The 20,800-nt window shown below is 39.6% G+C and overlaps 1 protein-coding gene and 2 long non-coding RNA genes across 3 annotated transcripts in view; 2 read left to right on the top strand and 1 right to left on the bottom strand.

Annotated features, from left to right (window-relative positions):
* Positions 1 to 8,536: 8,536 nt before the first annotated feature.
* LOC144994063 (uncharacterized) lies at positions 8,537 to 9,689 on the bottom strand. The gene is made up of 2 exons (XR_013657444.1): positions 9,405 to 9,689; positions 8,537 to 8,736 (listed from the first exon to the last, which is right to left on the bottom strand). It is a non-coding gene; the product is annotated as an uncharacterized LOC144994063 (long non-coding RNA).
* On the top strand, positions 8,937 to 10,450 carry LOC105358842 (uncharacterized). The gene is made up of 3 exons (XR_912346.4): positions 8,937 to 9,181; positions 9,560 to 9,613; positions 10,255 to 10,450. It is a non-coding gene; the product is annotated as an uncharacterized LOC105358842 (long non-coding RNA).
* A 3,520-nt stretch (positions 10,451 to 13,970) lies between these two features.
* LOC105358364 (B-cell receptor CD22-like) overlaps positions 13,971 to 20,800 on the top strand; it is a 7,417-nt gene continuing 587 nt past the window's right edge. Inside the window, exons 1-10 of the mRNA XM_020700992.3 lie at positions 13,971 to 14,074; positions 17,240 to 17,399; positions 17,658 to 17,963; positions 18,039 to 18,278; positions 18,398 to 18,490; positions 18,678 to 18,884; positions 19,055 to 19,390; positions 19,502 to 19,835; positions 19,924 to 19,981; positions 20,114 to 20,800. The exon at positions 20,114 to 20,800 is cut by the window's right edge and continues 587 nt beyond it. Of these exons, the coding sequence (XP_020556651.2) occupies positions 17,276 to 17,399; positions 17,658 to 17,963; positions 18,039 to 18,278; positions 18,398 to 18,490; positions 18,678 to 18,884; positions 19,055 to 19,390; positions 19,502 to 19,835; positions 19,924 to 19,981; positions 20,114 to 20,308 (1,893 nt within the window). The 5' untranslated portion in view covers positions 13,971 to 14,074; positions 17,240 to 17,275 and the 3' untranslated portion in view covers positions 20,309 to 20,800. The remainder of the gene's footprint in view (positions 14,075 to 17,239; positions 17,400 to 17,657; positions 17,964 to 18,038; positions 18,279 to 18,397; positions 18,491 to 18,677; positions 18,885 to 19,054; positions 19,391 to 19,501; positions 19,836 to 19,923; positions 19,982 to 20,113) is intronic.

Raw genomic sequence — 20,800 nt, 5'->3', positions numbered from 1 at the left:
GAAATGCTTCCTGATCATCCTCTCTGTCGTAATAGAGGGTGCAGTTCAGGTCATCGGAGGCGGAAAATGCTTCAAGGACAGGTTTCTTGGCTTCTATACCTGAAATTCATGTACACACCTGGCGTGTCAGGGGCCCCTGGATTTCTGCAGTGGGGGTTGGCTGTGGTGTGTGGCATGGCATCCAGTCTGAATGAATGCTGGCTCCTGCTTTGACAAGAATGTCCCGTCCCAACAGATTCACAGGCGTGTGTGGTAAATGCACATATGAATGTTCCACCATCTGGTCAAAAGTCAGTCGGATGGTCTTTTGCAGGCTATGTCCATTTGTCAGAGCAGGTGGAGGTAACTGGCAGTTTATGGAAGAACATGTCGCACCAATGTCCATTAGACTCATCATGGAGTTACCTCTGAGCTTGAAAGGGACCATGACTCCTGCATCACCAAGTGGTATTGTCCGACTTTCCACCCCTGTGGTCCTCGCCACGGTGGAGGAGGGGCTTGGAGCAGCTGTGGGTACTGTTCATTCCGCCACACCCTCTGTGCATTTTGCTGTTGGGTACCTCGTTGTGGGCAGTCGGGCCCATTTGTCCTGAGCGCCACAGATGCCATGTCCAGCTGCTGCTGGGGGTGGGTCCCCTGGGTGGCTCACGTCTGACAGGATATCCGCCTTTTTTTCCTGTCCCGGCCTCCGATACCTGAACATTGCTGCAGGTCCTGAGGGTATTTAAACTCATCATGTTATTTGCTTTGTTTTAATTTGTAACACCTTATATCCCGAGTGGATTTTTCAGTTGTTCAACTTCTCCCTCTGCCCTGTAATGTGCTCTGAGGGTCAGTCCTCCTGACTCGGCCCCCTCCTGTGAAGGTAGTGAGCTGCGTGGGATGGTAAACTTCTGAGCCTTTTGTCACTCACCCACGAAGCAGAGGGGGGTTTGAAGCAGAGGGGGTTTTTCTGCGTAAAGATTTATGAGGTCTCAGGATAGGTCTGCTCTTCTGTTTGGAAAGAGATTTAGAAATTTATTAGTCATGTTCAGTCTTCACCGTCTCCAACGCCGTCAGTTGATCAGTAATGAAAGCCAGCAAAGGGAAAAATCCCTAAAATTTTCTTTGTCCGAAATGACGTACGTGCAGCAAAATCTTTGAAAGATATATTGTCTTACATGCATTCTGGCAGCTTTTCATTCACTCTTAATCAAGAAACAAAGACAAATTGTTTTGACTTACCATTAAGGACTTGCTGTCCTACAAAAAGAAATTTGGAGAAGTGCTAAAAGCAGCAAAATCCCACAATTTAAGCTTTTCCTTATTTAACCAAAAAAAATTCACACTCTAAAACACAGACAATCAATACAAAGACAACACAACAAATTAGGTACCTTACACATAAACAAAAATAAACCATTTCACTGAAATGAATCGTTCTTAACTAGCGTTTTAACATTCATGTTCCCCCTTCTTCCGTTCTACCAGACCCTGCACCTTCTTACCACGCCTTTCCATGTCCACAGACCCTCCATTTCACTTCCCATGCCTTTCATTTCTCCTTTACTTCACTGCTTTGTCCATTTCCCATCTCAGTTATTTTCTGATAACACTTTTCAAATACTGTTGATTATGATTCAAACAAACAAAAGTGCCACTCATTCGCTTCTAATTCAAACAGCAGTGCACAAGATTAAAACAAACAGAAAAACGAAATTAAACAAATTTAAAATGTCAATAATACTTCTTCGAACAAAGCTGAACTTAATCACGGTTATTAGGACATACAAACAAATTAGAGACATGTATTCACAATAAGCGAATAACCGAAATAATTGCAAAATTATTTTACACAAAATGTTTTACACCGATGCTACCTTACCATGTTTTGAAAAGATTTGGGGAACCTCCCGAGAGTTGTTTTCGTTCGAACAGAGACGGCTGCTGCAGCCATGCATGCAGTCATCTCGACGTTGTGGCAGAGGCTTACGTCGGAGGTGCTGCGCTACTTAAAAACCTTTTTCGGCGAACCGAAAACCACTGAAATCTGTTTTTAAACGACGTCTTACAACCGAGGTCATGACCACGCTCGATAATGACGATCCCCACCATGATTTTACCGCAAATTACATCCCATCACTCTTCAAATTTGTTCGTGAAAAAGTTTAGCGTGTTTCGCCATCCCGGGAACGCCGGCCACGTGGTACTAACAAAGCCGTTTATAGCTGCCGACGCCATTTTGGCTAGGACTCCGTCACCCTTACCACGTGGTACAGACAAAACCAATCAGAGTCGCCGACACATTCGAAGCAACTAAAACGTCCCGTCATTGGTCCATGTGACGTAAACACGCTGTGAACAAGATGGCTGCATCCATAGAGAAAACATACACAGGGAAATGTGGAAAATACAGTTAAAATTCACAGATTTCAAACACTTTTTCATCCCATTCTTTCCAAAATCGCATACATTTCATTCCATTCATCCTCAGTCAAGTCATTTTCACCGCTGTTGTCAAGTCAAGTCGTCAGCGTCGTCTGTCGTCGTATTGTCTATTGTTTCCAGTCGTACATTGTCCTGACAAAATGCATCACATACCTGATATTACCCCAAATTCACCTCCCGTGTCAGTTGCGGATCCTTCTTTGGTCATGTCTTCATCTAAAAAAATAATTTATAAAGGTGGCTGCCATCCTCGTGTTTCCGAAAATCCTAAAACGTGCAAAATTAGTTCCTATAGTAACACTGTTTTTCGTAAGGGTTTTTTTACAGGCTGAACAGACGCAAACCTAGTCAATTTGCTTATTTCCAAATATCACAAGCTCCCAATTTGCTCCCGCTCAATGTGCACAGGCCGAACAGACGCAAAACCTGCATAATTTATAATTGTCCAATTTTTCAAAATTTGCTGCCGCCCAAAGTTCATAATTTGCTCCCGTTCAATCCGCTGTTCCAGGGAGGGTGAACCCAAAACTTATTCATTCGGGTGCGCTCGCCCATTCATATAGGGTACACTCCGCCACCCACACAATCGACTTCTCCTTTAATTTGAGTTAATCAATACGCAGACTTTACAAGGCTCTGCTCACCATGATTATGAGGCCTCTGAAGAAGTCGACCGCATGGCAGGAAGCCTCCCCAGACTTTACGCCGAAAATCTCTGAATTCTCGTAATAAACCACTACCGGTCCAATCTGCGTTTCGTTCCGCGTTCCGATCCCCAACAATCACGTCGGCGTCACCAAGAAGAAGAAAGATGAGAAATCTGTCGCTTTGAGATTTCTTCCATGCGTGTTCGTATGTCGGGAAAATGACCAGAAAATGCGAACGGAATAAAATTAAGAGGTTTTATTTCCCTAACAAAGAGCTCTAAACAAAAATAAAACAGAATAAAACAGATCGATCTGGGTGTCCAAAATCAATCCTGCAATAGACAAGAGGTTACAATCCGAATTTACTTGCAGCTTGTCTGGACACAAAGAAAATTCCTTGAGTGCAGACTTTTAAACATGTGGTCAGAATCTCCTCCTCTGGAAGCAAGATGGCTGCTGTATCTCCGCCTCTGGCCGCTCGGATTGGCCGGCAGGGAGCCTGCCTACTTCCTTAGTCCATACTTGGAGTCAGCATCTGTTTCCCGCGTCTGCTGTCCAGGAGGTCTCCTCACAGACTGACATGGTCCCGCAACCAAATGGCTCCCCAGGTGGTCCCCCACAGGTGACCGGAACTTCCTATCAGCCAGTAGATAATAAACCTTTGTTCCCCACACGTGAGCAGATGTCTGAAGCGGTTCCCAGGGATTGAATCAGTCTCAGAGATGATTGATTTATGATACATGTCAGACCTACAGCCAAGCCTTTCAGATGGTCTTAGAAGATCAAAGACTGTTTCTTTTCCTGACGGGGGATGGATGTGGAGCTGCATTCCTGAAACTTCTCACATATGCAACTTAAGGAAGCTTCTTCAAGGTTCAAAGGATGTAAAAGCACACACTTCAGCAAATGACTTATCTTCAATGTAATAAAATTTAAGACTGACAACCCTAATGAAATTACCAAAAATATAAATTCCTTCCCTCCTCACCGCTGACTAGCTCTTGGTACCATGGAGACCAGTCCTAATAGAGAAACTGTCTGTTCTTGAACCAGATGAAGCCTGTGTGGTTTTGAGTGAAAAGACAGCCGCTTCTGCTGCTGCACATAAGTGTTGCTGTCTGTCCGTCTTTGGAAGGAAACACCTTCACCTGCAGCTCTGTAACAACAGTTCTAACAGTGTTTGCTAATTATCATTTACAGAAATGGACGTGCATCATTTTTACCTTCATCGTAGAGCTGAATTTGGTTTTTGCTGCAGCTGTCTTTGTCAGCAGATTCACAGCAGACATAAATCTTCTCATCACTCTTGTTTAGATCATTGATGGTCAGAGTGAGACGACTCTCTTCTGATAATCTGTACTTTTTTTGGGTGCTTTCAACAGATGCTGTTCCCTGAACTCCTGTAACAGAAGATTTGATTAACTGTCAAACAGAATCATATAATCTATTTTGTTCTCTTAAACAGAAATACATTTTACTTTGTATTCCTGAAATTTCAGAGTTAATATCAGTTCTTTAAAAAGTAACCCAAGGCACAAAAAGCAGGATTTATTTTGAAAAGAAATTCCACATTTTGTTTAACATTTTTCAAGGACCTGAGCCAATTTTTCAACTGTTGAAACAAAATCTGAGATTATTTACCTGATATGTAAAGAATGAAAAGCAGACATCCAGCGTCTGTCAGGAACATGGCTGCTGTCTTCTTCAGATTTGAACATGTGACGTTTTCTCTAAAATGATCAATGCTGTGAAGTTAACAATCATTGTCAAAAACTATTTTATGTTTATCTGAAGAAAACACATGTGAATTTGCAGAATTATGTGTGTTTCTACATAGTCAGCATGATTCCAATGCTGTAACAATGTTTAACCCTTTTAGACCATTGGTTGTTAAAGTAAAATAATACTCTAAAATGATATTCGTTATATGTGTCTTCAGCAGAAATTCATTTTTATTGTCAGTGTGACTTTGCACTTTTCAAAGAACTCGTCTGACATTCAAATTTCCTTAGATAAAAGCTGACATTTAATAGTTTCTTAACTGTTGTGTAAAGAAAAGCAGATTATTAAACCCCCAACGCCTATTGATCTATATAGGCATCAAACATTTAACGCTTCAAAATCCCCTTAATTTAACATTTACTTGAAAGCAAAAACGTAAGTGACTTTTTTAAATGGCTGGAAATAGGCTCAGTCATCAAAGGGTTGAAACAAATTTAACTTTTTCTTTGATAATCAAATCTATTCCTGCACAAAATAACATTTTTGTCTTTAACACCAGTTTCAAAATAAAGTTAAAGCATAGAACTGCTTACTTAAGTTCTAGTATGACGTTCCAATCTTCATTGGTCTGTGTCTTTTTTTTCCAGTTATAGACAAAATAAAAAGAAAAATGCAAATTTTTTTAATTTTTTTATTCTTTTTTTTTTTTTTTTTTTTTTTTTTTAACTTGTCCTGTCCAACACCTGGGCAGACAGATGAGAGCTGAGGGCCTCTTGTGTTGGACATATTTTACTTTAACAAGAGGGGTTATTAATCTTCAGACAAACCAAAGGTATGTCTGAATAAACCCCTTTTGTAATTGAGGCCAAACTTTATTAATTTCAATCATGTCTGAAAATCTTTGGTGTTGGACTGGACGGAAAAGGAAAGAGGGGAAGAAGAGAGAGGGACGTTAGAGAGAGGCGGGGTAGGGGGTGATAATAGGAGGGGAAGGGGGATAAGACCATGAAGCAGCATAAAAGCATAAAGCAACAAGTTTACTGGTTTTTAATCATTATGGTAAGGTTCAAATGTAGTAAAAAAAAAAAAAAAAAAAAAAAAAAAAAAAAAAAAAAGGGCGGAGCCTGTCCACACACACACTCAAATGTTATAAACACACCTGCTAGCTGCAAAAATGTCCACCTGTCGACATGTACACAAAACAGATAGTGTTCACACGCATACTTATGCCTTAAAACCAACTAGTGTGAAATATTTCAGTCAATCAATCATGCAAACTGTTAGTTTAAACGTGAGCTAACACCAGTGCTCAGGTGAGTGTTTATGTTCTTCTAAAATGGATGGTGGAACGTGAAAAGAAGGAGGGAGAGTGCCCAGCCATCCCCACCCCAAGACCCCCACCGCAGCAGCAGCGGCAGCCAGAATCCCCCCAACGCCACACGGGAACCGGCAGGGAACAACCGCCGCCCGGGCGACCAAGCCCGCCACCCAGGCCAGGGCCAGCAGGGCCGCCGCAAGGCCCCCAGAGCCAGAGAGCAGGGAGGCACGGAGGGAAAGAGAGCGCCGCCCCAGCCCAACCAAGAGAGCAGCCCCCCCGCCGCGCCGGGAGAATCCAACGCAGGGCCCCACCGGAGAAGGACGCCCACAGCCCCAGACGAGCACCCCACCACCACCCAGGAGTTCCGGGCATCCCCCCGCCCCAACCCCAGGTACGAGCCAGGACCCCCCAAGTGAGACCCGCTCCGCACTCCAGGCAGCCATCCGCCCGGCCCACGGCTGGTCCAGGGAGGAGCGAGGCAGGGGCCCGCCGCCCCCGCCCAGGAGGGGGGAACCCCAGGGAAAAAAGAGGGCCCACAATTTTTTAATTCTTATTTTAAAGTCTGGTCATATCAAAGCTGCAGCTTTAAACTGCACAGCGACTGATACATGCGGTTGGCAAAAGTTCTCTTTGCTGGCTGGAATCAGTCCCCTCCTCAAACTCACTTCCTTCCTCCTTCAGAAACTGTCACTGTCAGTTTGATAGTTTATGGTTTGATATCTAATAAACACAGTGAAGTATTTTTTTAAGTACCTTTCTGTCACACACTTAGGTGTGCGAAATTTGATCACCGCATTTGACCCATCCCCTGCGGGAGCGGTGCGCTCGGGAGGCAGTAGCGTTAAGGGTCTTGCCTAAGGACCCTCACGGAGTTATGTTAATTGCTCGACATCGATATGGTAATTGCCTCCAGTACCATTGCTCATTCTCCTCCGGGAATCGAACCCTGGGTGGCATGGTAGCCTCTCACCTTGCCAACCGAGCTACCCAGCGGGTAGCAAAAAAAAAACAACACAAAAAAACATACTTTTCTTGTATGTTTAAAATATAATTTAAATATGTCTCACAGCTTGAAATTGTAATTTGACCTCAAACACAAATTTTCTCTACAATTAATGCAAGTGCTGCCATAAGAGTCTTTTCTCTGCATTCTTTTTGTTATATTTAGATGATAGCGTACCTGGTACATGAAGCCATCCTTACAGAGTCTGGTGTGTTCTTTGCTGAACTAACTTTATAAAAAACAGTACTTGTGGTCACACATATATGACCAAAGAACAAGACTCATCATTGTGAAGCAGTGGTTTGTGGGGGAGGGAGGTGATATTTTACTGTTTAATAACCTTTGCCACACTTCCTTCTTCATGCACAGCCTTTTTTGCTTTGTTTAAGTCTAAAGGCTCATCTCTGTACATCAGTGGCGCAAAAGGTAGGTATGCAACATATGTGTTGCATAGGGGCGCGCCAAACCAGAGTTGTAAAAATTACTGGTAACGCTTCCTTTTACAGTACAGTACTTACAGTGTACTTAAGTGGTATTTACATGGTACTTATAGTGTAACTACTGGGTACTTTCAGGGTACTTACATGGTACTTTTTATGGAATTTACTGGGTACTTACAGTGTGTTTACATGGTACTTTCTATGGGACTTTACTGGGTACTTACATGGTACTTTTTGTGTCTACTCTGTACTTACATGGTACATACTGTGTATTTATATGGTACTATTTGGTTCATACTTATGTGGTACATACTGGGTATTTATAATATTCTTACTGGGTATTTACATGTTGTGCAAAGGTGTCTTTTATGGTACTTACCACATGTAAGAAAAAGGTAAGTACAAATAAAGTACTTTGACCTTTAGGTCTGCACTCACTGCATGTTTCATGGTATTTACCATGAATTTACCACAGAAACTACCCCTTAAGTACACTGAAACTGTAACTGTAAAAGAAAGTCAGCCCTATTTCCACTCAGCTACATGGTACTTTCATTACTAAATACCGGGTATGTTCACTTGAATATTACTTGGTACTTACCCCTTAAGTACACTGAAACTGTAACTGTAAAAGAAAGTCAGCCCTATTTCCACTCTATTACATGGTACTTTCAGTAGTAAGTGCTGGGTATGTTCACTTGAATATTACTTGGTACTTACCCCTTAAGTACAATGAAACTGCAACTGTAAAAGAAAGTCAGCCCTATTTCCACTCTATTACATGGTACTTTCAGTAGTAAAGGCTGGGTATGTACACGTATTACCTTCCCATACAGTGTACATACACACTTGGTCTTCTGACCTCACCAAATGAGACAATGCTAACCTGTTGGTAAGGGTAAAGTAACTACATTCTAAAAACATATTCTGGCCTGATTACTTCTTGTAACATGAGGCAAGTTTAAAGAGAAACAAGACAGCAGTGAAAACAACAATCTTTAATATGATACGTGTCTGCAGCATACAAAGTGTCATCACAATGAAATAGGTTTTAAGTACAAAACAGTGCAAAGGAGAATTCTAAAAAACACATTATTGGCCTGAGGGTCGTGCTTTTTGTCCATCAAAATTCTTTCAGCAGAGTTTGGTAACGGTGCAGGACTTCTTCAGGGTTTGTAACTGCAAGAAAATTCACAATATGAGCTCAAGTGAACATAAAAAGCAGAACGACTTTGATGAAGTACAAAATATATTTTACTTATTTAATCATTTCTGTAATGAGTTTGATAAATCTCTATGATTTTTTTATCGCTTTGACTGTAATGCTTGAAATTAATCAATTATCCTCATTTAAAAACATGATAATAAATTATTCTAAAAATGAACTTGTTTTAATATATATTATATAATGTCAGGAAAATATGTAAAACAACAAGGCTAAATATTTACTTTTAATACTAAAAACACCCCGAGTGTGTGTTTTTGTTAACTAGGTCGGGGCAAGTAACGTTGCAAATTCCCAGCGCACTTGAATGCAGCACAACTACCCCCAAAGTGAACTTGCAGATTAATCCGGAGAGCCTCGAGGCGCGCGCAACAGTTTGAATTTCTCTTCATCTGGCAGGTAAGCCAGTGTTTTTGTTTTTTTAAAATATTGGATAAATTACATGCAAATATTTAAACTGATCAAACTTTATAAAGAAGCTAACCTCGTGATTTCAAGCCACTATCTCTGTGTTTGAAACGTGACGTAAGAGCATGTCTACCTTACTCCAATAATTTCAGTTATTTCATGTATACATTTTCAAAGTTTGTAATGAAAATCTACAAACATTGTTGTTACTTACCAGGAGAGGGGCACCTGTAAAACAAACACGTAGCCTAAATGATAAAGTCTGTTGTTCTGTGCTCGTTTGACTGAGCGCACGTCTTTCTGGGAAAATCAAAGAAAGGCGTTTATTTAAAATAATGATGACGTACTTCCGTCTTTTTACCGCTTTAGATCAGCTGTGGTGAAGAAGACATTCCAGACGAATCCACAGGAGAGTAAGCTAAAGTAAGTTAAATCCACCAAGTGGACATATTATTTACATTAATGAAGAGTTTAACTGCATTTCCCCCATTTTCTTTTCTTTCGCCGTTTTTATTTTATTTTTATTTATTTATTTTCAAATATGAGAGAGACAACAATACCACCCAACACAGTGAATGTAACTGTTTGAAAATTAAAACATATTTTTGTGAATAACTGTGTTGAATTTGAAATTGCCTATTTATTTCTTTTTTCCTTTTCTTTTACACTGCCATGTGTTTCATGCTAATGCAAATTGTAGGTGCGAATAATATTTATAAAGAAGAAATACACACAGCAATTGCCAATTAAAACATTGCTTTTGTCATTCTTTGTCTAAACAAATTAGATTTTTTTATGGCAATTTTGATTTTTTTTCTTTGATTTCTTTTTTGTTGTTCTTGTTTATGTAACTAAAATATAAAGTTGTGAATAATTTATTGTCATGTTCATAAATGAGGATAATTGATTAATTTCAAGCATTACAGTCAAAGCGAAAAATAATTCACAGAAATTTATCAAACTCATTACAGAAATGATTAAATAAGTAAAATATATTTTGTACTTCATCAAAGTCGTTCTGCTTTTTATGTTCACTTGAGCTCATATTGTGAATTTTCTTGCAGTTACAAACCCTGAAGAAGTCCTGCACCGTTACCAAACTCTGCTGAAAGAATTTTGATGGACAAAAAGCACGACCCTCAGGCCAATAATGTGTTTTTTAGAATTCTCCTTTGCACTGTTTTGTACTTAAAACCTATTTCATTGTGATGACACTTTGTATGCTGCAGACATGTATCATATTAAAGATTGTTGTTTTCACTGCTGTCTTGTTTCTCTTTAAACTTGCCTCATGTTACAAGAAGTAATCAGGCCAGAACATGTTTTTACAATGTAGTTACTTTACCCTTACCAACAGGTTAGCATTGTCTCATGTGGTGAGGTCAGAAGACCAAGTGTGTATGTACACTGTACGGGATGGTAATACGTGTACATACCCAGCATTTACTACTGAAAGTACCATGTAATAGAGTGGAAATAGGGCTGACTTTCTTTTACAGTTACAGTTTCATTGTACTTAAGGGGTAAGTACCAAGTAATATTCAAGTGAACATACCCAGTATTTATGAATGAAAGTACCATGTAGTTGAGTGGAAATAGGGCTGACTTTCTTTTACAGTTACAGTTTCAGTGTACTTAAGGGGTAGTTTCTGTGGTAAATTCATGGTAAATACCATGAAACATGCAGCGAGTGCAGACCTAAAGGTCAAGGTACTTTATTTGTTCTTACATGTGGTAAGTACCATAAAAGACACCTTTGCACAACATGTAAATACCCAGTAAGAATATTATAAATACCCAGTATGTACCACATAGGTATGAACCAAATAGTACCATATAAATACACAGTAAGTACCATGTAAGTACAGAGTAGACACAAAAAGTACCATGTAAGTACAGAGTAGACACAAAAAGTACCATGTAAGTACCCAGTAAAGTCCCATAGAAAGTACCATGTAAACACACTGTAAGTACCCAGTAAATTCCATAAAAAGTACCATGTAAGTACCCTGAAAGTACCCAGTAGTTACACTATAAGTACCATGTAAATACCAATTAAGTACACTGTAAGTACTGTACTGTAAAAGGAAGCGTTACCAAATTACTTATAGTCCATATTTTTGTTATTTCACTGCTGTTTGTGCACATATATTTACATGATATGATCAGTAACATAAGCACATCGTAACTGATTGGGTGCCCCCACCCCAGCCGCTCCTCCCTCCCTTGGGTCTTGTACAGAGAGCGCACTCCAGCACGCTGTTGATTTTTGTTATTTGAATTGTGTGATCATCTGATGACAGGATTAAATGGAAAGGCAAAAGAAAAAATTCCAATTTGTTAAAATATTATGGTCACAAGTGTCTTGGAGCTTTACTGAGCAGTATGTACAGCAGGGGTGTCCAAACTACGGCCGCGGGCAAACTGCGGCCCGCGGGTCTGTTTTTATTGTTGTGTTTTTATTTATTTTTATTATTTATTTTTATATAATTGAAAATGGCCCGCACATGTCGCTTGAGCTCAACTCTTTTGCACTTCTCAGTTTCAAAACTAGATGGAGTCGGTCACAGAAAGGTGTGTGTGAGTGGGTGTGTGCTGAGTGGGGCGCGTGCCACGAGAGAGAGGGGGAGGAGCGCATGCAGGTGGAGACGGGTGTGTGAGCACGGAGCCGAGGTGTGGGGGGTCGATATATTGTGTGTTCGGAGGACGGAGCATTTTAATAAATAGCATTCTGAACTGTGAAAAAGTATTTCCTTTATGTAAAAAAGAACTTGTTTTGTTTTTGGAATTTTTTTTTTGTTCATAGCTGCATATTTTGTCACAGTGTCAGCCATAAGCCCTTTTTTTTGGTCTACTTTTCGGAGAAAACAGGACTTCGACTCTATAAAATACAAAATCGTGCACTCTGCCAGTCAACCACACTAACGGCTATGAATGTAAAGATCTGCTGGCTTCAGCTGCTCAATAAATCCGTTCTGAACTGCCTGGTTGGAATGAGGTTTCATTGTCTGAGTGCTTGTTTTATGTGGCACAGATCAGCATCACTGCTCCCACTGAGAGCAATGTTCTTCACATTATAGGTGAGTTAAAAATATGTAACCAGCTCAGTCTGGACGACAGCTGGTTCAGGATGATTTTTCTGCGTTGTGTTTTTGTTGTGGAACGACAGGACAGCCAGCTTGTCTTTATTTTGCCTTTTATTCTGCACAACATAAAGGGTGATGGTCACACATGGAAGGCTCTCGCACATGGACACGCAGCACGCTAAGTATAAAGTCCATTGAACATACACAGATTAGCTAACTTAAAATACATTTACCAAACAAAGAACCACTAAAATGATATACAACAAAAATATCACAGTGAGGCAATGATTATAAATTAAAATAAATAATAATGCGGAGTGCTGCAAAATGCGACCTACCTCGGACATGTCTGTGTCACAACTAATAAAGATTTTGTTGCTACACTTAGAATACAGACATGAACCGATAGGGGGCGCCCAATAGCCCAATAAAAATAATAAATAAATAATTAAAACTCCTGTGGCAAGTGGATTCACATTTATTCTGTTACACTCCCCACAGCTAAAATCCACTTGCATACAGACACATAAAAAAATTGCACAAAGGAACGAATGACCAGTCACTCAAATGTGTCAAACAAAGAATGTGTAGATGGAAAACCAAACAAAATCAGAGCAGTATAAATGTTACATCTTCAGTGTATTTTTCTGAACTACACATCACTGGTGAAATTTCTACTACAGCCACAAAACCTCAGTCGAAAGACCACTCAAAAAGAGTCAGTATGGAGGGAGTTGGCCAGACTCCGTAACCACACATAGAGCAAAATATGCCTGTTACATATTTTATAACTGTGCACTGTAAACCACCAGAACACAGAGAATCAGTACCTCACAAATATCACAAAAAAGAAAAAAAAGTATATAAATCTTCACCCCAAAATGCAACATAGAACTTTTTTTTCCCCTAAACTATGACATCAGCCTAGTTTTCTGATGCATCATTTCAATGAGTCTATTAACTGGTTTTAGCAATCTTCCAGCCCTTGATCTAACACGACTCATGACTTCTCTGGCCTCTGCAGTGGTTACAACTCTATGGACAGTGGTAGGTGCTGAAGCATTTGTAAAAGAAGGAGGGACTGGTTCCTTCTCAGCAACTGAGATACACACAGTAGTGGAGCCATCCTCAAATGCTGTTTGAGCCACTGAGGGGGGAAAACTTCACCTGACATGAAACATCCAGCTCTTGACCTACTAGTGACTCAGGTGGAATGACGTCTATCACTAATGTACTGCTAGTATCATGCTGCCTGCTAACCCTAGCTGCATCATATTGGTCAGTGATGCTAGGTTCTGAATCCACAGATGACACAGATGGTAGACTAGACACCCACACTCTCGTCCGGTATTCCTTCGAGTCCTCAGAAGCATCCACTGACTCTGTTTCAACAAGTTAATTGGAGCTCGACACGGAGGCACAGTCCACTCTCACATCAACTGTAGGGTCACACAAGGGGAGGAAGTTCACTGGCATTATCAAATTGCGATGCACGACTTTGGGTGACAGTTTCTGAAAGCGGAAGGAAGTGATTTGTGAAGAAGGAACAGTTTCTAGCAAGCACAGTGAATTTTTACCAACCACGAGTAACTGTCGCTCTGCTGTATAAAGCTGTAGTTCGAATGAGACCAGACTTAAAAAAAAGAATAAACAAATTTCGTTTTATTTTATTAGTTTTTGCTTTGTGTTTTTTCTTTTTATTTCTGCAATAACCTTTAAAAGAAATAGAGCAGTATACTTTAAGATTTTTTTAAATCAAACAGATCAGTGGGGACAGGAACGTCATATTAAGACTCAGGTAAGCATTCCTATGCTTTGTTTCATTTTTCTTTTCATTAAACTCCTAAAGTGCATGTATTTTATGTGGGGAAAACATTAAAAAGGTATTTTGAGGTTTATATATACATTTATTTATATATTGCTTTCTTAACACAACAAAACTGTGTAGACACTGTTAAATGTTAGCTTTTATTAAACAGATATTGACTGAAAGATGAGTTCTGCAGAAGACTCATCAAGTACAGCGGGGCAAAACTATTCTGTCAGTCACCAATTGTGTATGTTTTTCTGCTTAGACAGATGAGCATAGCCTTTCATTTTTTATAGCCTTCAGTATTCTGGTCCCAGCTCTCTGCAGGTTAATGTGTTATCATGGGACTTTACTCACCATTCTTGTGATCATTTTAACTGCACGGGGTGAGACCTTGCACAAAGCCCCTGTAGTCTTGTATTTCTTTAATTTTCTAATGATTGCTCCGACAGTTGATTTCTTCACACCAAGCTGCTTTCCTACTGCAGAATCATTTTTCCCGGTCTGGTGCTGGTATAGAATTTTGTTTGTGGTGTCAATTGACAGATCTTTGATCTTGGACATAGCAGAATTAGGAGTCTGTTTAATGGTGTGGACAGGTCTATTTTACACAGATAACAAGTTCAACCAGGTGACATTCAGTCAGAGAATGAGTCCAAAATAGAAGAGCTTCGTAAAGAAGTTTAAGGTCTGTGAGAGCCAGAAATCTTGCTTGTTTGTTGATGACAAAATACTTCTTTTACAGAAGATATCAATTATTTCATTAAAAATCCAAAGTCCTTTTATGACACACATTTCTTACCTCACCACACTATACACTTCAACATCCATGCACGTTACACAATAAAGGTGAGGCCAGCGATCCTCTGTCATCTACCCAATCCCTTTTGTGGGGAACTGGGCTCTCAGCAGTCGTGTCCCTTGATTGTTGGCTTATACGGAGCCCGTGTCCTGACATTAAGATATTAAAATATATCTTGTTCCCACAGATTATTATCTCGTTCGCACGAAATACTATTCTGTTCCCACAAGATACTATTGCGTTCCCACAAGATACTATTCCGTTCCCACAAAATACTATTCCGTTCCCTCAAAATGATTAACTCGTGCGAACGCAATAATTATTTCATTCGAACGCAATAATTATTCACGTCATAAGTCATTCACGCTGATATGCTCTCTGTACGCCGGCAAAAGCCGCTTTCAGCGGCAACTTCCGTGTCTCTGTGACCCACATTCGTTCAAATAAGGAACATGAAAAACAACAATGATCACTTTATTACTGTCTCAATGAATATAAGAAAAATATCAAAAGATTTATGATAACTAGGCTGCTTTTTCATACGATAGCTCCTGCTAGGCTGCTACTATTAGCTCCGCCACAGAGCTCTCTGATGTATGCCGGCATTTGGGCAACTGGCTGGTCGGTTGACAGACAGACAGCTGATATTGTAGTTTAGGGTCGAATAGGAATAATAATATTCAGGACTTGTCTTTTATTAACTTTAGCAGTCAGTCGCTTTACATTCGAAGGCTATTAGGCTACATGCTAACTGACTAGCCGATCATTTATCCTGTTATTTATTTATGTCATAGATTTACAGCAGATACCTTCACATTTCTGTCTGTCTCATTACATTCCATTGAAGACACGGAGGATGTTTAGAGAACAGATTTATTTATTTTAAAAAGCACAAAAGCATCCATCGTATTCACGTTCATTCACATCATCTGGTACGCCCTCCGTCATCTTGCTGCAAAAGCCGCTTCCTGCCGCTACTTCGGTGTCTCTGTGAGCATTCAATAGGGGTAAAAATAAAAGCAAGAATGGTCGATCTGTTCGTAGTTCGTTATGCTCGTAGCATAACAACAATAGCAGTACATCACGTTTCCCAGCATGCATAGCGGCGAATCATTGGTCTTGTTGTTACACCTCGGTTACAGGGACACGGTGATTGGCCAATGATTGGCTGCAAAGCATGCTGGGAAACGTGACGTACTGCTATTGTTGTTATGCTACGAGCTAAAGGTAAGTGCTTTAGGCGAAGCAGCCAGCTTAATATGATATTTTTTCAGATTTTCATCGAGACAATAACAGATCGACCATTCTTGCTTTTATTTTTACCCCTATTGAATGCTCACAGAGATACGGAAGTAGCAGCAGGAACCGGCTTTTGCAGCAAGATGACGGAGGGCGTACCAGATGTGTCACATCCTGTGAATGAACGTGAATACGATGGATGCTTTTGTGCTTTTTAAAATAAATAAATATGTTCTCTAAACATCCTCCGTGTCTTCAATGCAATGTAATGAGACACAGACAGACAGAAATGTGAAGGTATCTGCTGTAAATCTATGATGTAAATTAATAACAGGATAAATGATCGGCTAGTCAGTTAGCATGTAGCCTAATAGCCTTCGAATGTAAAGCGACTGACTGCTAAGTTAATAAAAGACAAGTCCTGAATATTATTATTCCTATTCGACCCTAAACTACAATATCAGCTATCTGTCTGTCAAGGGACCAGCCAGTTGCCCAAATGCCGGCATACATCAGAGAGCTCTGCGGCGGAGCTAGTAGTAGCCTAGCAGGTGCTATCGTATGACAAAGCAGCCTAGTTATCATAAATCTTTTGATATTTTTCTTATATTCATTGAGACAGTAATAAAGTGATCATTGTTGTTTTTCATGTTCCTTTTTGAACGAATGTGGGTCACAGAGACACGGAAGTTACCGCTGAAAGCGGCTTTTGCCGGCGTACAGAGAGCATATCCGCGTGCCGTGTATGACTTATGACGTGAATAATTATTGCGTTCGAACGGATTAATTATTGCGTTCGAAAGGAAATAATTATTGCGTTCGCACGAGTTAATCATTTCGAGGGAACGGAATAGTATTTTGAGGGAACGCAATAGTATCTTGTGGGAACGGAATAGTATTTCGTGCGAACGAGATAATAATCTGTGGGAACAAGATATATTTTAATATCTTAATGTCAGGACACGGGCTCCGTAGGCTTCCCAGGCCTGAGGGTGTAATATTTTTGAAGCTAAAAAATGTAGAAACACACAGATTTATAATCCCAAAAATTCCTGTGTGTTTTCCTCAGATAAACATGAATTTGTTTTTAACAATGACTGCTAACTTCACAGCACTGAGAAGTAAAAATCAGAAGAGTCATTCCACTCATGATCCAAACTAGAGTAATGATAAGAAGAAGTGGTGAAAAAGTCTCATGTTCAAACCTGAAGAAGACAGCAGTCCTACTCATGACAGAAGCTGGATGTCTGCTTTTCCTTCTTTACATATCAGGTAAATAATCTCAGATTATTTTTCTGCATCGTTTGAAGAACTGCCCTAGATTCTGCTTGCAACGTTTTTAAAGAAATGGTGAGATTCCTTTTATTAAGAAAATGCATTTTTTTATGCGATACATTTCTTTAAACAATTATAAAAGTTGTAAAAATGCAACTAACAATTCAGAAATAAATGGCAAAATGCCTTTTCGTACAATAGAACAAAATAGATGATATGGTTCTGTTTGACAGTTAATCGAATCTTCTATTACAGGAGTTCAGGGACAAACAAACAGCATCTGTGCATTGAAAGGTTCATCCGTGAATCTGAGCTGCTCTGCTGGAGATTCAGCAGCAGAAAAAGAATATAAATGGTTCTCTGTGTTCAGAAACGGCTCAGTGAGTTACTTTCAGGAGGTTGTTGTGGATGGAAACCAAAAAAAGTACAGATTATCAGAAGAGAGTCGTCTCACTCTGACCATCAATGATCTAAACAAGAGTGATGAGAACATTTATGTCTGTTGTGAATCTGCTGACAAAGACAGCTGCAGAAAAAACCAAATTCAGCTCTACGCGGAAGGTAAAGTGGTTTTAATGATGCACGTCTATTTCTGTAAATGATAATTAGCAAACACTGTTAGAACTGTTGTTACAGAGCTGCAGGTGAAGGTGTTTCCTTCCAAAGACGGACAGACAGCAACACTTATGTGCAGCAGCAGCAGCGGCTGTCCTTTCACTCAAAACCACACAGGCTTCCTCTGGTTCAAGAACAGAAAGTTTCTCTATCAGGACTGGTCTCCATGGTACCAAGAGCTAGTCAGCGGTGAGGAGGCAGTCACTTACTCCTGTGCTGTCAAAGGTTATGAGGATTTCAGAGCCCCTGAAGTCTCAGTAGGTGAGCAGCGGCACATTCTTCCTCATTGTGTGAAAGAAGCTCTGAATAGACTCACTTTTTCTTTTCACAATAAGTTCTTGTAGGTCAATTAATGACATTTTTTTTGCTTTTTTCACCAGATTTAGTCACATCAACTTGTTTCAGGGTGACGTATGCTGAAAGCAGCCTGTGTTCATCAGTGAATAAACAATGCTCCATCATGTTTCCCAAAGGTGATCTTTAACTTTACTTTCTTCAGATTTATTTAAAGTCAAGTTTTCACTTTGATTGTTTGTGGAGATAAACTGCTATGATTCTGACTTTCTGTTGTTGACTTTGAACAAGATGTAAATATGAGATATAATGCAGATTTATAGTTACAATCCAATGTTGATAAAAATCTCTATAATCTCTCAACAGAAATCTATCTTCAACAGACCCGTCTACAACACGATCATGTCAGGTTAACCTGCAACAGCAGGTGTTCTCTGACTGAACCTCAGGCCTCCATTGTTTTGTTTAGGAACAAAAAGGAAGAAAGTAGGACGATTACAGTTCCCTTAACATCTGCAGACACCTTCACTTGTGCTGTGAAAGATATGAAGGACTTTCATTCTGCTGATGTCTGTGAGTATAAAAAACACAAAGTTTATTAAGTTTAAAATCATCATTCTGTGAACTTTATGCTTTAAGCAACAAATGATCATATTTATGATCTTTACATCTCAGTATTGATGTAATTCAAATCATTTAATTAAACTCTAAACAATAAATTCACATTTTTTTTTACATTTCAGGTTTTGATAACAGCAGCTGCTGGACTGTGACTTGTGCCCAAAAAAGAATCTGTGCTCTGAAAGACTCCTCTCTGAATATCTACTGTAAATATTCACATCCTCATGACCAGCCGCCAAAGTCTAAACTTTGGTTTAAAAAAAACAGAAATATAAACCAGGAAGAACAAGTGAAAGAAAAAAATAATAAAGTGACATTTTATGAGTCTCCAAACCAACATAACCTTAGATTTGAAAAATTAAGTAAAAGTGACTCAGGAGAATATGTGTTTAGAATTGAAAGAAACTCTAGAGAATGGAAAGAATCCACTTTTCCTGAAGTTACTTTGATTGTCACAGGTAACTATTATCTTCATACTTTTATGTTTATTAAAGTGGATAACCTAAATAAATGCTTTATTTCCTTACTTTTTATATATTTTTTGGTTTGTCGTTCTTTCTTTGAATTAGATCTGAGAGTAAAGATCAGACCTTCTGCAGAGGTGACTGAGGGTCAGAAAGTCACTTTAACGTGCAGCACCAGCTGTCCTCTGACTCAAAACTCAAACTTTCGTTGGTATTTAAACCATCAACCTCTGAAGCTGGAAAACAAACACCTGGTTATAGATGCAGTCACCAGTCAGGATGCAGGAAACTACTCATGTGTTGATAAAACAAAAGAAAACTCCATGTCACCAGTAAAGACTTTCACTGTTACAAGCAGCCCAACAACATGGAAAGCAGTTGTTGGAGTTTCAACAATAGTCTTTGTTTCTGTCTGTCTCACAGTTTTCCTTTGGGTTAGGTGAGTATGATCACTAATGTTATGTAATATTTATAGTTCTGTCTTTGTATCTTCTTCCAATTTTATTTCGACTATTTCTACTGAACAGGAGAAAAAGAACCTCAGCTCAATCCTCAAGGTTAGAAGTTACAGAGAAGCTGGAGAAGGTAAAGATTCCATCGGCTTTTATTGAAAAACAATAGTTTTTATTGTTTTTGCTGCTAAAGCTGAGACGCTGAAGTGATCCTCATGGTCAAAAACTGTTAAAAAAGATGTTTTATTTTTTTTGTTTTTATCAGTTAAACCCTGATCACGTGTATGAGGAGATCCCAGCAAAAGCAGCAGATTGTGAACTTCACTACAGCCAAGTTAACTTTGAAAACGCAATTGTCTACTCCACCATCCAAGCTCATCAGGAACAAGAGCACGTCCCCTATGCTATAACCAAGTTTAGACAAAACTCAGACCAGGAAATGGTAAATGATGTTGTATAGATTGCATGGACCAAAGCAACAATCACACTTCCTTCACACATTAATGCACCAATGGCGGCAAAACTGCTTTTCCATGATGTCAACTTGACCATCCAGAGCACCAAAGGTTTAGCGTCTTGCCCAAGGACACTTTGACACATGGTCGGACGTAGCAGAAATTGAGCCTGTGTTCCTGCTATCACAGGTTGAAATCTCAAATTCTGCAGTACTGCATCAATATTGACATTTGTAACAAAATAAAAATTGTAATAGGAAAGAGTTTTTTGTGTTGTGAACTTATGTCTTATTTCTTAATAGTGAAAGAATGATAAATGGTATATACCGTACTTATATAGCAATTTCTACCTGTCTTGAAGGCCCGAGGCACTTTACAGTTACAGTCCCATGCACCCATGCAAACACACGTGCTGTACATTCACACACTGATGGGCATGTCCAGGGAGCATCCGGACCAGATGCCCAAGCCACCTCAACTGTCTCCTCTCGATGTGG

The sequence above is a fragment of the Oryzias latipes genome, chromosome 1 (assembly GCF_053564925.1).
Source record: "Oryzias latipes strain Hd-rR chromosome 1, Olatipes_Hd-rR_3.1".
Lineage (NCBI taxonomy): Eukaryota > Metazoa > Chordata > Actinopteri > Beloniformes > Adrianichthyidae > Oryzias > Oryzias latipes.
This window is presented reverse-complemented; position numbering and strand designations above follow the sequence as displayed.